Source organism: Podarcis filfolensis (genome assembly GCF_964270895.1).
Source record: "Podarcis filfolensis genome assembly, chromosome: 4".
Lineage (NCBI taxonomy): Eukaryota > Metazoa > Chordata > Lepidosauria > Squamata > Lacertidae > Podarcis > Podarcis filfolensis.
Genome location: NC_139607.1, coordinates 52,777,956 through 52,791,784, shown reverse-complemented (window position 1 = coordinate 52,791,784; position 13,829 = coordinate 52,777,956). Strand labels below are relative to the sequence as shown.

The window sequence follows — 13,829 nt, the reverse complement described above, 5'->3', positions numbered from 1 at the left end:
ACAGATAATGTTAACCACTGTTCTAGGTAAAGCTGTGCTTTACTAAATGTGGAAGTGATATCTTTTGAGCTACTCGTTGGCTGTGCTGGAGAAGGAGAAGTAGGCAGCACACAAATCCAAGACGCGCTGTAGCTCATTTCTGCTTGTGCACATTACACTAAACTTTGATTTTTATTTTATTAATTTACACAAGAGGATTAATACTGCTTCATCATCTATAACCTCTAAGCAGTTACACAGAATATAAAATGAGCATTTAAAAAAAATTCAGAAGCCGGATCATTAGAAACAAGTTAACCTAAAAAAAAAATCTCAAAATATAAGTAATAAGGGGCTGCCATCCCTGCTCACTCTGCTCAGCAACTCAACCTAGCAGGCAACCCCTTTGCCAATGCCTTTCCTCACACACCTGACCAACCTCTCCTCCCTTTACACCCAGGCAGATCCCCCTCTCTTTACACCTCACCCACCTCCTCCTCTGTACCCTCACATGTCTCCGAACCTTCACTCCCCCTCATAGCTTGGCCCAAACCCCTCCTTCCCTCACAGCTCCCCCCAATGCCTTTTAAAGGAGGGTGTGAGGCATTTCAGAGAGTAGTTTGCCGATCTCTGAAGTGCCTCCTACCCTCCTTTAAGCAATACTGCATTGATGCTTAACAGAGAGGGAGGTGCTTCAGAGCTTGATTTGCAAATGGCTCTCGTCAGTTGTGCTGCAGCATTCTGTACTAACTGGACCAGGAACAAAGTAAGCCCCCATAGAGTACAATACTCCAACCAGTTGCTCAGCTTATCCTTCTAGACCTATGGAAAATTGCTTATTTTTGAACACTGGCTCTCTTTTCTCTCTCCCCGCCCGCCCCCAGTCTAGCTAAAGATAAATAGTACGCCTTGAACACCAGTTTTTAATGTTGATTAGTATGATAGGTAGGAATCAAGTGGTGGTTACATGAGCAGGTCTTCAGTTCAAACACTCCTGGCTGCAGGGCAGAGATCAGAAGCTTTCACTTCTGTTTTCAAGTAACCAAAGTTCAGTGTTCCATCTAAACCCTAAACTGTGGTTAATCCTATCTGAGGTTTACTTAAATAAGGCAGCTTCCTGATCAAGTGACCTTGTTTCAGTAACCATAGTTAAGGCTAACCACATATCACATGACCACATGTCATTGCTCACCTGTGGTTCATTAAAAATGAAATTAAAAGCTTCTAATTTCTTCCTTGCAGCAGTGCTGGAGGAAGAGAGGGGAGCTGATGTGTCCAAGACTCATTCATGCAACAAGAAACCATCATTTTATTATTACATCTGAATGAAACCATTGTCGAAAGCCACTGTACATTTCAGCAATAAATGGTGCTTGTGTAGTTTTATATAGATTCCATAACCTCACCTTTTCCTCACCTTCGCAACATCTTGATATTAATGCTTTGGAGTTGATCATATTCATCTGTCTTTCTCCCCTCCCTACAATCAATTTTCAAGTGGTTGTCTACTTTTTCCCCATTCAAAAAGCATGATATGAATGGGGGTTTTTTAACTATTCGTTTGTAGCATTTTCTAAATAAGAAAAAAAATCCATTTAAAAAGAGTGACAGAACCTCTCTGGAGATGAGGTTGTGACATGTGAGGACATTGCTTTGGATATTAACATATAACTCACCCAGATCTGGTTTATTGACAGTAGTAGGTGCTGATTTTTGCCATAGTACAGTCGAGCAATTAACAACATGGTATTTTAGTTGAAGCTGAAATTGATTATTTTTTGCTGTTTTTTATTTTTGTAGGAGTCTCAACAGATGCTTGGAAGGTTGATTCCAGAAAAGCAATTACTCAATGATCAGCTGAAGCAGGTTCAACAAAACAGTTTGCACAGTAAGTATAATTAAAACACAGTTCTATGTTTGAAACATACATTTATTACTAACCTTTTTTTTTGCCTTGAAAATTGCCAAACTGTGTGATCTACGTATTTGTAAGGAAGTATCTTTGTCAACGTTTTTAAAAACAGGAGACTCACTTCTTACTGTCAAAAGAGCCTTAGAAGCAAAGGAGTTAGCACACCAGCAGCTTCGTGATCAGCTGGATGAAGTAGAAAAAGAAACAAGATCAAAACTTCAAGAGATAGATATTTTCAATAATCAGCTAAAGGTAATCATGTCTACGCTTTGACATTTTCTGAGTAAATACAGAAAGCCCAAGAATTTAGGACTTTAGGAAGCCGCCTTATACTGAGCCAGACCATTGGCCCATCTAGCTTAGTACTGTCTTCACTGACTGGCAGCCCTACCTAGAGAGGTTAGGGATTGAACCCAAGATCTTCTGTATGCAAAGCAGATGCACTACTACTGAGCGACAGCCATGCCCTACCACTGCTATGGCTACAAGGTAGCAGAATGTCTTGTATCCTTGACCATTCAAAAAAGATTGTGAGTGCTTTGCCTAAAAGGCAGGCAAAACATTAAATAGAATTACCATGAAAGTCAGACGTCTAAATTACAGAATTTTACTTGCTTTACTATGTAAGTTCATCGTACACAGAATAAATTGTGGTAATATTTGATTTAAGCTTGTAAATCCATTTTTATATCAACAGACACATAGCACTTACTTTCTTAGTAGGTTAGATGCTCTTTTCTGTACTAAAAATGAAATAATTGTAAGGCAAAAGAAAGGATGAGTTGATTGTGCAGATAGAGAGCATTGAAAAAAGATCAAGTTCCTCCTTATCCTTGCCCTTCATTTCACCCTTTCTAAAATGAATATTGCTCTGAATAAAAGAGATACGCTGAATGTGATGCTAAAAGCACAAATCCATTACTTGTAGCATAATCGTAGCCATACAGTAAACTGATATCCTTAGGCATTAGTGAAAGCTTTTTTTCTCTCATCCTATGAATTCTGTGATTTCTCTTAAAGCTAATTGGACCCTTTCCTTTCATTATTGTAAGCTGCTTTCTGGTCAAAGCTGCCTTTTTCACTTCAGCATTGCAGACAAGATTAGGACTTTACTTTTGATGTGAGATTTCATAACCCACCAAACAACTCATCTAATTAATGATTTTTAGAGATTACTTAAGTTTTCAACATAAATCGCTCACCAGTAATCGAGTTAGTTCTTAAATAACATCCAGAAATATTTGAGCTCACCTTAAGTGCTTGCTATTAACAAGACATTCAGTTAAGACACAATAGATCAGTTGAATAATTAGCAAAGGTGATGGCTATCTCCTTTACTATTTAAGAACGTAACCTGTTACTCTTGAGGTTACAGTGATTCCAGCATTACGTATGGCTTGCTGTTGTGGCCATCATAACCAGACATAAGATTCAAATGTTCATTGAGATTCAAATGGTCATCACAAGCAGACATTAAGATTCAAATGGTTATGGAGGCCATGAAGTCTTGAGCCTGCCCAGTAGCAGCCTCTGTATGAATTGAAGTCACCCAGCACTACTGTACCCCAGACACTGTTTCCGCCAGCCCAATAAAGAAGTCAATGGAAGTTTCAAGGCACCGAGAGCCTTTGAAATCTAAGCCACTTATTCTTTGAAGGTATCCCCTAATTTGACTTTGAGCATGAAATGTGTCCCATATTACTGTCACCAACTTATATCCCTGTCTGTAGTACACAAATTAGCTTTCAGGCTATATATTAAAATTACATATATGAGCTTCCATATGCACCACATTTGAGCCAAGTGATTAGTAAATACTCTGCTTTACTGTTAGCACTCTCTTGAGTAAGCAATGTACACATTGGGTGTTGACCAATGGAACTTTGCATTCAGAATCCAAAGACTGAGAGGTATCTTTCCTTTCAGTGACAGCTTCCAGGTTCAGTAGTCTTCCAAGAATGTCCCAGTTTCTCATCAAATAACTTCCTTCCTCATAGCTGGGGCAATAGTGTTTCTGGAGGCCACAGGAGATTCCTTTTAGCAGCAAAATTTGATTACAAGCCTTGTGTACTGATTGTACTAGAGCTTGTGTACTCTTGCAAACTCTAGTTCCTTGCGAGCCTTTCTAACATCCTAATTAAAAACTTAAGGCTTGGGACAGCAGACTCAGGAAATTATTAAAGGGATGTAAATTTGGATCAATAGTCCACAACAGGGTTGGTTACAAGAGCATAAATGAAGTAATACAATTTTAAATTAAACACAAATGCAACAATATTCACATATTAACAGTTTTTACGTAGATCACAAAAAATACTTTTATAGCTGTGTCTTCAGCTGACGATGAAAACTCAAGAACGATGATGCAAGATGCACCTTAATAAAACAGGAGTTCCACATTTTTGAGGCTGCCACAAAGAAAGCCCTTTATCATGCCTACTACCCAATGGTAGGTATGTTAGAGTGCTCTCGTCCATGTTTCTTCAGGTTCAGATTGGGATGTACACCACTCTAGCCTTTTACTGTCCTGCTTCATTACATGCAGGTCACTACAGTACCAAGGTGACCTGTGAACTCCACAGTGGCAAGGGCACTCAGGAACAATAATGTCAATCACCATATACACATCTCAATTCCATAGCAATACCCTCAGTAGAAGTACCAGCCATATCGGCCAGAAAATCCCCCAGAGTATTCAGGAACCATTTCGTAATTCTCCCATGAGTGGACCATCTCAATGGGTCCTCCACCCTTGCGGAGTGGGATAGTTGCTCCTAATTCAAACCTCACCAGGGAATGATTTGTCCATGACAGTAAACTCCACAATCAACAAAGTACTGCTGACTTGCTGGGGGGAACCAAGTTGAGGGTGTCTCTGAGCACATGGATTGGGCCATTGTACTGGGATAGGCCCATGCTTGTCAATAAATCCTGAGTTGACCCATTTGAAGCAGTCTTAGCAAGAATGTTGAAGTCCTCTAACACATCCAGCTTGGTCGGGGAAAGTTCATTGTGGTGGGCAGTACACTAACAACACCACTGTTGTATCCCTTTGAGCCAGTACCAGAAACTGCCCCTCACAATGTGGATTGGTCTCCTGGTGTGGAAGACACACTTAATAGATGATTGTCACACACACACACACACACACACACACACACAGCTTAGACTGGTGGTGTACCAAGTACCCAGACAGGCATGGCTCATCCACTCAGGTTTCTGTTATGCAGACCAGATCAGATGTTTGTTTGTTAAATGGACTAGATATTGTTTTGAAAAGTCAATGAATATTGGGTTTTTTAAGGGATTTACGAGGTTTATGAGGTTTCTGTTACTGTTCACTATCAATCTTGAGTCTCTTCAGAGAAATAGGGTAGAAATTTTAAAATTAAAATCAATAAGAACAGCAAACTTTAACTAGCAACCCATGTTGTAACCAGTCCTGGGTACCAAAGTAACGTTTAACAATATTCCTAATACTAGTTCATTTGGCTGTTCAAAACATGAATGTTTGTTCTTTATGCTGAAAAACATGCCACCCCCTGTTGCAGGAGCTGAGGGAGATACATAACAAGCAGCAGCTGCAGAAGCAAAAGAACATTGAAGCTGACAGGCTAAAGCAGAAGGAGCAAGAGAGGAAATCAGAACTGGAAAATCAAAAAGATAGTCAGAGGTAAGTAAAATTTATTAAAAATGTACTTTTCACATTTTCTATGAAAAGGATACAATCAGAACTTTGTGCATCAAGATATTTGGCATTCTAGAGAAGAACACATTGCCTACAAATATAGGAAAGGCTGAGTAGGGAACCTTTAGTCCATCCTTGGCCTGGCAGGGTTTCTGATTTGACACACAAGGCCATTTTCTGTGAATCACACCAACCTGTCAGGTGATGTCACCTGATTGGTTGGGATCCAGTCCTGTTTAGCTTGACCATATATGCTAGTTCCCTGGCACACACAGTTGATCCCTGTAGAAAGCAGGTGTGAATCTTCCACCTATCAGTTGATTGGTGGAAGATTCAGTCCTTGGTATGGCTGCACAGTTCAGTTCTGCCCATAGAGAACTAGCATGTGCAACCAACCCCTGCCCGAAACAGAACTTAACTGTGTACAGGCTGCTCAGTTCTGCTTGATTTGGGTGAGCAAGGGAGTTTCATGCAAGGAATGCAGAGGCCTCAGCCCTACAGAAAACAGAATTATTGTTGTTATTAATACTAGAGGTGCCTGTTCTGCTTTTGTAATAACTTGATTGTTTAGTGTGGCATCGCCTACATTTTGGAACTTCCTGCCTATTGAGATCAAGCAGGCAGTTTCACTCTATTCTTGTTTAGACAAGCCTACCCTGATGCTTAGAAATTTGAAGTAATTTTAATCTCTTAATATTTTAAGTTTTTTAGGTTTTAAAGTAGGGGTGTAAATTTTTCTTGATTTTCTTTTTGTAAACCACTTTGAGGTGTTTTTTTCTCTCAGTCAAGTGGTGTATATATTTTATGAAATAAAAATAATTTTATTATCTACCATTTACCATAAGGTTCCAGGGAAGGTTATAGCAATTTTAACAATATAATATTTAATACACCTTTAAATCAACAGGCGTCCACAGAAACTACAGGAATTCACGTTTCTCTTCTTCTCCCTCCCGCCCTCCATGCACCCCCAACATCTGTTCTGCAGATACTCCCAATCTTCAAGAGCAGATTTTGGGTGTGCAAGGGGCTGCAGGGAGGGGCAGGGAAAAGAAGCACCATTACATGAAGAAACACACTCACACTACATTGGATCTCTCCCACTGAGCTATTCAGGCAACATGCCTATATCATGCCTGTTTTATTCTTCTGCACCAATTAGAAGAACCCGAGAGAGACAGTGGCTAGACAGAATACAACAGGAGGAAGAACTCCCACGGCCAAGAAAAATTCAAGAAGAAGAAAAGCAAAAATGGGAAGAATTAAGCAAAAAGAAGGAGAATGATGAGAAGAGCAAACAGGAAGTGCAAGAAAAATTAGATAAACTTTTTCATCCATTTAAAGATGCTACAAAACCAGCTCTCCAAGCTCCCTGGTCAACTGCAGGTACAAATCCTGTTATGTACATGAGAAGCGTTATTCCTGTCATATTATTATGTACAGATGTGTATCTTTTTAAAATAAAATATTCAAGTTTGGTCAGGGAGGAAAACTTAATCCAAAACAGAAGCAAGTCTGAATCTGTATTTTATTTAACCCAGTTCCAAATGAATCTGCACCATTACTTGAAAGTCTCTAAACCCAAACTAGAACAGAACTCAAAATACATTCTAGTTACTGGGTTCAGAGTTTGCCTCTTGTGGTGAAAATCTATTCATTCTTCCCACCCCAAACTAATATAGACCTGCAGGATAGGTAAATGGCATTACTTGGAATGTAAGTTCCATAAACATTCTCCATCACTGGGAGAAGTCAATGTTAGATGATACCAGGGCACATTGTTTCCAGTCTTGGACCTCTTAGAAAAATGTACAGTCATACCTCGTGTTGTGTTTGGTTCATGTTGCGTCTTTTCGGCTTACGAATGTGGCAAAGCACTGGAAGTCATGTCAGAGGCCTCATGAGACCTCAGAGATGCTGTCCAAGGGCTTGCGAGACCTTGGAACCCAACTTCCAGTGGCACCAGAAGTCAGGTTCCAAGGCCATGATGTCATGATATCGCACACACTGGGCACCCCATAACCTGGGGCCCAAATTGGCTCCCCTCTTTCCCAGCAACTGGTGTTCAGAGGCATAGGGCTTCTGATACTAAAGTAATAATAGCCATCATGGCTAGTATCCATTGATAGTCTTATCCTCCATCCTTGACCCTCTTTTAAAGCCATCCAGGTTGGTGGCCATTACTCCATCTTGTTGGAGCAAAATCCATTGTTCAGCAGTGTTCTGTGTAGAAGTGCTTCCTTTTGTCTGTCCTGAATCACCCACACCTTGGGGTTGTTGAATAGCCATGGTTATAGCATTATGGAAAAAAGAGAGACTTGTCTCATGACTTTCTCCACACGAATGATAAATTTATACCCCTTTTATAGTGCTCCCCTCAGCATCAATGCTAGCAGCCACACTTTCCCTCCCTCCTAGTGTAAGTAAAGAGTGGGAGTGCTTGGTGTTCCAGAGGTTAGCTTTCCCTATATTCTTAGTTAACCTTATCTTTCATAATGCTTTGAACATGTTTTCCCAAAACAGGCATTATATTTTTGATAGATTTACTTTTACTTGAATATACTTTTTATTGTATGCATGGGTGTGCAATTTACAAAGGCCTTAAGTACGGTATGTATGCCATAAGGGCTATTACACTTCAATTATGATTTTGTTGCAATTCATCCTCAATTCTTTAGATACAACGGAGTAAAAAAAGATCACATACAGATTAGTTTCTGACTTAGTTTCAAATGTTTTTAAATGCAAATGTGATTGACTTTCCTTTGTTTCTCCTTTGGTAAAATGAAGACAACATTTATTCTGTTCAGCAGAAGTATAATGAAAAATAGTGTAACATTTGGGCAAGCAAAAATGCCCTTTTTTCTAAGATATAATAAACCTTGTTATGCTTTTGCTTTTGTGCATATAGAAAAGGCTCCATTAACAATTTCTGCTCCGGAAGATGTAAAAATAGTCTATTATCGAGCACTTTATCCATTTGAATCCCGAAGTCATGATGAAATCACTATCCAGCCAGGAGACATAATCATGGTAAGAGAAGAATACAGTGTTACACAAAAACACAAATGTTGTATCTATCGTAATGATAGATAACATGTTGTGAAACTTTAACGTCCTAGAGGCTGAAAGGTCAAATTAAGATGGAGTGGTGTCTTAAAGTAGTGTACTTAGCCTAGAGGGTTAAATACAAGAAGGAAATAGGACTGACAATGGAAATGGAACACTGTCACCGCCCTAGCCTGAATGAAGTTGATGCTCCATTAGTAGGGCCAAAAAGGTAGTGTGTTGGGGAGGAAAAAGGCTTGGATCTGAAGAATCATTCGTCCCCAAACTGGAGAGAGATTTATTCCAGATCAGGTTCCTTCCTGCCCACAGTCTTAGTAGTGCAGCCCATAATGCAGGCTTCCCCAATGATCATAAAGGTCTTCAGCATGAGCTATTGCTCCACCTTTTTGTCAAAGGCAGGAAATCAAACTGAGGGAGGGATGTGGCTGTCCCAGAATGCACCTGTTTGTGTTTTCCTACCTTCATTGAAGCATTTTTAAGTACTTATGATCTGCAGTTTCATAAAATATATGAAGTCGGCTTACAACATAAAACATTAAAACATCAATCTATAGATATCAGTACAATTACAGTTGTTCCAACTCATTGTGTCTCCTACCCTTTGGAAAATCTAGAAAGATTTAGATTACATTGCTGCAAGAATTTTGCAGTCTGTAATCGATTTATTGCAACTGGTTATTTTGAGACAACAGCAGTTTCTGCAAAATATCTGCTTTAATTTCACATTTGGATTTTATCAAAGCCATAATCACTACAAATGTACTTTGGGGTTGTTGTTTTTAAGTAGCTGTAACATCAGGGAATAGTTAGTACATGCAGCAATAACACTGTTCCTTAACTTTCAGATGCCATGCTTTTTGGAGAAAATTTATTAATTGTGTATTGTATCTTATATAATATATGGTTTATTTGTACAGGTGGATGAAAGCCAAACTGGAGAGCCTGGGTGGCTTGGAGGTGAACTGAAAGGGAAAACAGGATGGTTTCCTGCAAACTATGCAGAGAGAATTTCTGAAAATGAAATTACAAATTCTGTAAAGCCGGTAACTGATGCTGGAGCTGCACCTAAAGTTTCGTTGCGTGAAACCCCCACAACACCACTGGCACCGCCTGTTCCTACAGATTCAAGTACAACTGCCAACAACTGGGCAGACTTCAGTTCAACGTACGGTTTCATTGGGGTTCAATTTTCCTTTCTTTCTTCTTTATAACTGTAAAGGTGAATAATCCACATGGTTTAAAGTAGTCTTGCAGTTAAGTCTGCAAAACATTTGAGCCACCTATAATATCTTAGTTGTTTATGGCATATTGGTAGCATTATGAAGTTAATTCAGCATAGCAAATACACTTACAAAAGTTCATACTAACAAAATTATTACTAGCCTGCCACATGTAATGAATTGCTTTATTGAAAATATTTTCTCCTATGCATGTAAGAGTACATCAGGATGGAATTCAGATCCACCTATTGGTGGCAGGAAGAATTCTCTCTCTTAAAATTCCAGGGTTCTGGAGCACCAGTCATCTCACAGAACCAGTTTAATATTCTGCTTCGTTTCTGTGGTAGCAATTTTTATGTATATATAATTTGAGTAACATTATATTATTACACTTTGTAGCCAAGACCTATACATCAAACAAGCTTGTTTGTCAGGAAAAACCTTGCTTTTCTCATACTACAAACTAAAAAACCCCAAAGAAATAAAATGGTTTCTTTTTTTAAAAAAACGTTCATGTAACTTCAAAGGCAGTGAGACAAAATATGATCATAGTTGCCTGGGAGCCTTTCATTGCTGGTTCCTCTTAGCTGACCCTAAGTGTCTGAAGAAGAAGCACCAGTGCCCAGCTAATACCTGATTGCCGCAAAAATGTGCTGGTGAATATCAGTATCTCTTCCTGAGGTTTGGATAAAGATTGCCACAGCAGTAGTGAATATTTTGTAGATGAGGGAGATTTAGGATAATACAGTCTGGGGCAGGAATAAGCATTAATTTGGAGAGCATGCAATAGTCAAGAAATAAGAGGAACAGAATTGTGTGTGTCTTCAGTTCAGACCTGTCATACCTTTCTTTTTCAGATGGCCAGCAAGTACTAGTGATAAACAAGAGACTGATAACTGGGATGCTTGGGCAGCACAACCTTCCCTTACTGTTCCAAGCACAGGGCAGTTGAGGCAAAGATCTGCCTTCACCCCAGCCACTGTTACTGGATCATCTCCTTCTCCTGTCTTGGGTCAGGTGAGTTGTCATTTCACAACAGGTGTGGAGTAGTACTATGTGGTTGTAAGCCTAAAGTTATGTTTAATGTTGTGTATTGCATATGTCAATGAGTTAGTTCTTCTAAGATTATCACACAAATAATTATTACACAAATAAATGTGGGGGGGCTAAAATAGCACAAATTTGCATATATAGAATCATATAATTGTAGAGTTGGAATGGTAAGTGTGATTAACATTTCAGGTACAGTCATACCTCGAGTTACGAACGCTGCGGGTTGCGCGTTTCCGGGTTTCGGACTGCGCCAAACCCGGAAGTACCAGAACGGGTTACTTACGGGTTTCGGCGCAGAAGCGGAAAATGACATCACGCGCATGCGCAGAAACGCCGAATCGCGTCATGCACATGCGCAGATGCTGCACTTCAGGCTGCGAACACTGCGGTTGCGAACGTGCCTCCTGCATGGATCACGTTCTCAACCAGAGGTATGACTGTATTCCTGATTCTCCAGGAAACCCCAGGGCTTTCCAAACTGTGTGTCGCAAGACGTTAGTGTGTTGGCTGAAGTGTGTAGGTGTGTCGTGCAAACACTCTCCATGCGACTGGAAAGGGGTTAGTTTAACCTTTGGTTTGCTAGTTAAGCTAAGTTACTGTGTTGCGAAGTGATGCATGTCTAAAAAGTGTGTCACCAACATAAAAAGTTTGGAAAGCTGTGGTGTACACAGTAGTGCTACCCTGATACCATGTAAACATCGTGGCAGAATGACAAACTCAAAATAAATTTGTATATTTGCTATATGCATTAAAGTCAACCGTTAAATTTATTAAGTAGTTTTCATGTGTGTTAAATATAAATAAGCTTCTCAGTAAAGCAGTGCTTCCAGGAGTAGTTCAATGGGAGAGCACATGCCTAGCAGTTGACATCTCTGCTGTGGGTAGAAATAACTCCTGCCTGAAATCCTGGAAAGCCACTTCCAGACAGTGTAGATACAAACTTGATACAAACAAACTTGATGACAAACAATACAGCTTTTCATGCTAAGTACTTGCAAATAAATGTAGAGCTGCAGATAGAATGAATTGTGGTATACAATTCATGCAAATGCAAGAAACAATTTACTCTTACAGAGTAGATGGGAAGAGCTTAGAAATCATGATAAACCACCCTTGTTTCCTGAAACATATTGCATAAATTACTGTTCTCTTCATTATATCTAACCAGGGTGAAAAAGTGGAGGGACTTCAAGCACAGGCCCTGTATCCTTGGAGAGCCAAAAAGGACAACCATCTTAATTTTAACAAGAATGATATTATCACAGTGTTAGAACAGCAAGACATGTGGTGGTTTGGAGAAGTTCAAGGGCAAAAAGGCTGGTTTCCTAAATCCTATGTGAAGCTTATTTCAGGTCCTATAAGGAAATCAACAAGGTATTTGATTTTGTCAGACGTTATAGGACCTTTCTTTTTCTATACATAAAAGTTTAAAGCTGCCATCATGTTCTGCAGTTCATGTGCAGTTCATTGGCAGCTACACCATCTCCAGTGTGACAATCGGCAGGCAGAAGAGTGAGAAAGCAGCACTAGTGGCAGGCGTTTACTGTGGGAAGAAGAGATGCTTCACAAAGCAGTATAGTAAGCTGTGCTGTGAAGCACACACAGAGTCTGTGTTAAGTGCAGCTGCAGAGAGGAGGGGGCCAGAGAGTGTTTAGCAAGGCGCTGTGTAAAGCACTCCCCTCTTTTAAAAGTGGGTGAAGGTTGAGCTGGGCTGTGAAAGGAGAGAGAGGGGCAAGCTGTGGGGGGGGGAGACGAGAGGGGTGGGTGAGGTGTAAAGGGAGGGGTCAGGTGTGGGGAAAGTGTGATTGGCACAGGAGCTGGTGAGCACAGCAAGCAGGGACAGAAGCCCTGGTGTGTAATAACATTTGAAAAGAATCCCACTAAAATTTTATTTAGGCCCTTGCCATGTTTCTCTTTAATGTGCATGTATAGGACGGTGGTCCGAGTGCCTTTAACAAAAGAGAGGCAGAGAAAGTATTAAGTACCTTCAAAAAACTGTTGTTTTTGGAAACTTAATAGGCACAACACAAATAAAACAAAGAACAAGAATTGTGTGGAGCACATTATTGCATTTAGAAAAAACAAACAAACAAAGTTCAGTATGTTTTTCCAGAAATCTTAATAAAGTAGATTCCACAAAGGGACATTTTGGAACATATCAATAAAATAGCCTCACCACACAGAGCTTTGTGTTGTTGGAGGCCCATGCAGTTCACTATTTTTATTTATAAAGCATATAAACGGAGACCCATCTTAGAACCTTCCTTTGATGGGTTAAATGCTCAGACAAGGCAGTGTCTCACACCCTCAAACTACCCATCCTTAGAGGGGACTGATGAAGACTTAACTACTTTTGTACGATGTGGAAGTACTATTAAGATTGCAAATAAAAATTAGAACAATGTTTATAAAAGAAATACTTCCACTTTTATCATTGTGCTCTGTACTCTTTTCATATTCTGTAACCATATTAATTTAGACAATAAAACGTTTACACTTGTTTCTTTAAGCATGGATTCTGGGTCTTCAGAGAGTCCTGCTAACCTGAAGAGAACATCACCAGTTACAAAATCTTCAGTTTCAGGGGAAGGTAAGAATGTTTTAACTGGAGAGCCCTGAAAATACCATGATTTGTTGCCCAGAGTGGCTAGGGCAACCCAGTCTGATGGGTGGCATGTAAATAATAAAGTTGTTGTAGTTGATACTATTGCCTAAATACTGGGTGTTTGAGAGCAAAACTATGTGAAATAAACAGTATTGTCAAACTTTCCTGTGTTACATTTTCTGCAAAGCAATTGTTTTGATAACTAAATTGCACAGTTTGCACATTATGGCAAACTATTATTGATTGTTATGAGCCTCAGGCCTTGTTTTCATCTTGCACTGGCTTGAAGTCATTTTGTGAGAA

At 39.7% G+C, this 13,829-nt stretch overlaps 1 protein-coding gene across 7 annotated transcripts in view; it reads left to right on the top strand.

Annotated features, from left to right (window-relative positions):
* The window catches only part of ITSN1 (intersectin 1), an 86,892-nt gene that overhangs the window by 37,572 nt on the left and 35,491 nt on the right, over window positions 1-13,829 (top strand). For all 7 annotated transcript variants that reach the window (XM_083608829.1, XM_083608831.1, XM_083608830.1 and 4 more), the window contains 9 exons: window positions 1,780-1,867; window positions 2,004-2,143; window positions 5,443-5,564; window positions 6,742-6,965; window positions 8,491-8,612; window positions 9,566-9,813; window positions 10,726-10,885; window positions 12,090-12,295; window positions 13,432-13,511. In XM_083608829.1, the coding sequence (XP_083464955.1) occupies window positions 1,780-1,867; window positions 2,004-2,143; window positions 5,443-5,564; window positions 6,742-6,965; window positions 8,491-8,612; window positions 9,566-9,813; window positions 10,726-10,885; window positions 12,090-12,295; window positions 13,432-13,511 (1,390 nt within the window). The remainder of the gene's footprint in view (window positions 1-1,779; window positions 1,868-2,003; window positions 2,144-5,442; window positions 5,565-6,741; window positions 6,966-8,490; window positions 8,613-9,565; window positions 9,814-10,725; window positions 10,886-12,089; window positions 12,296-13,431; window positions 13,512-13,829) is intronic.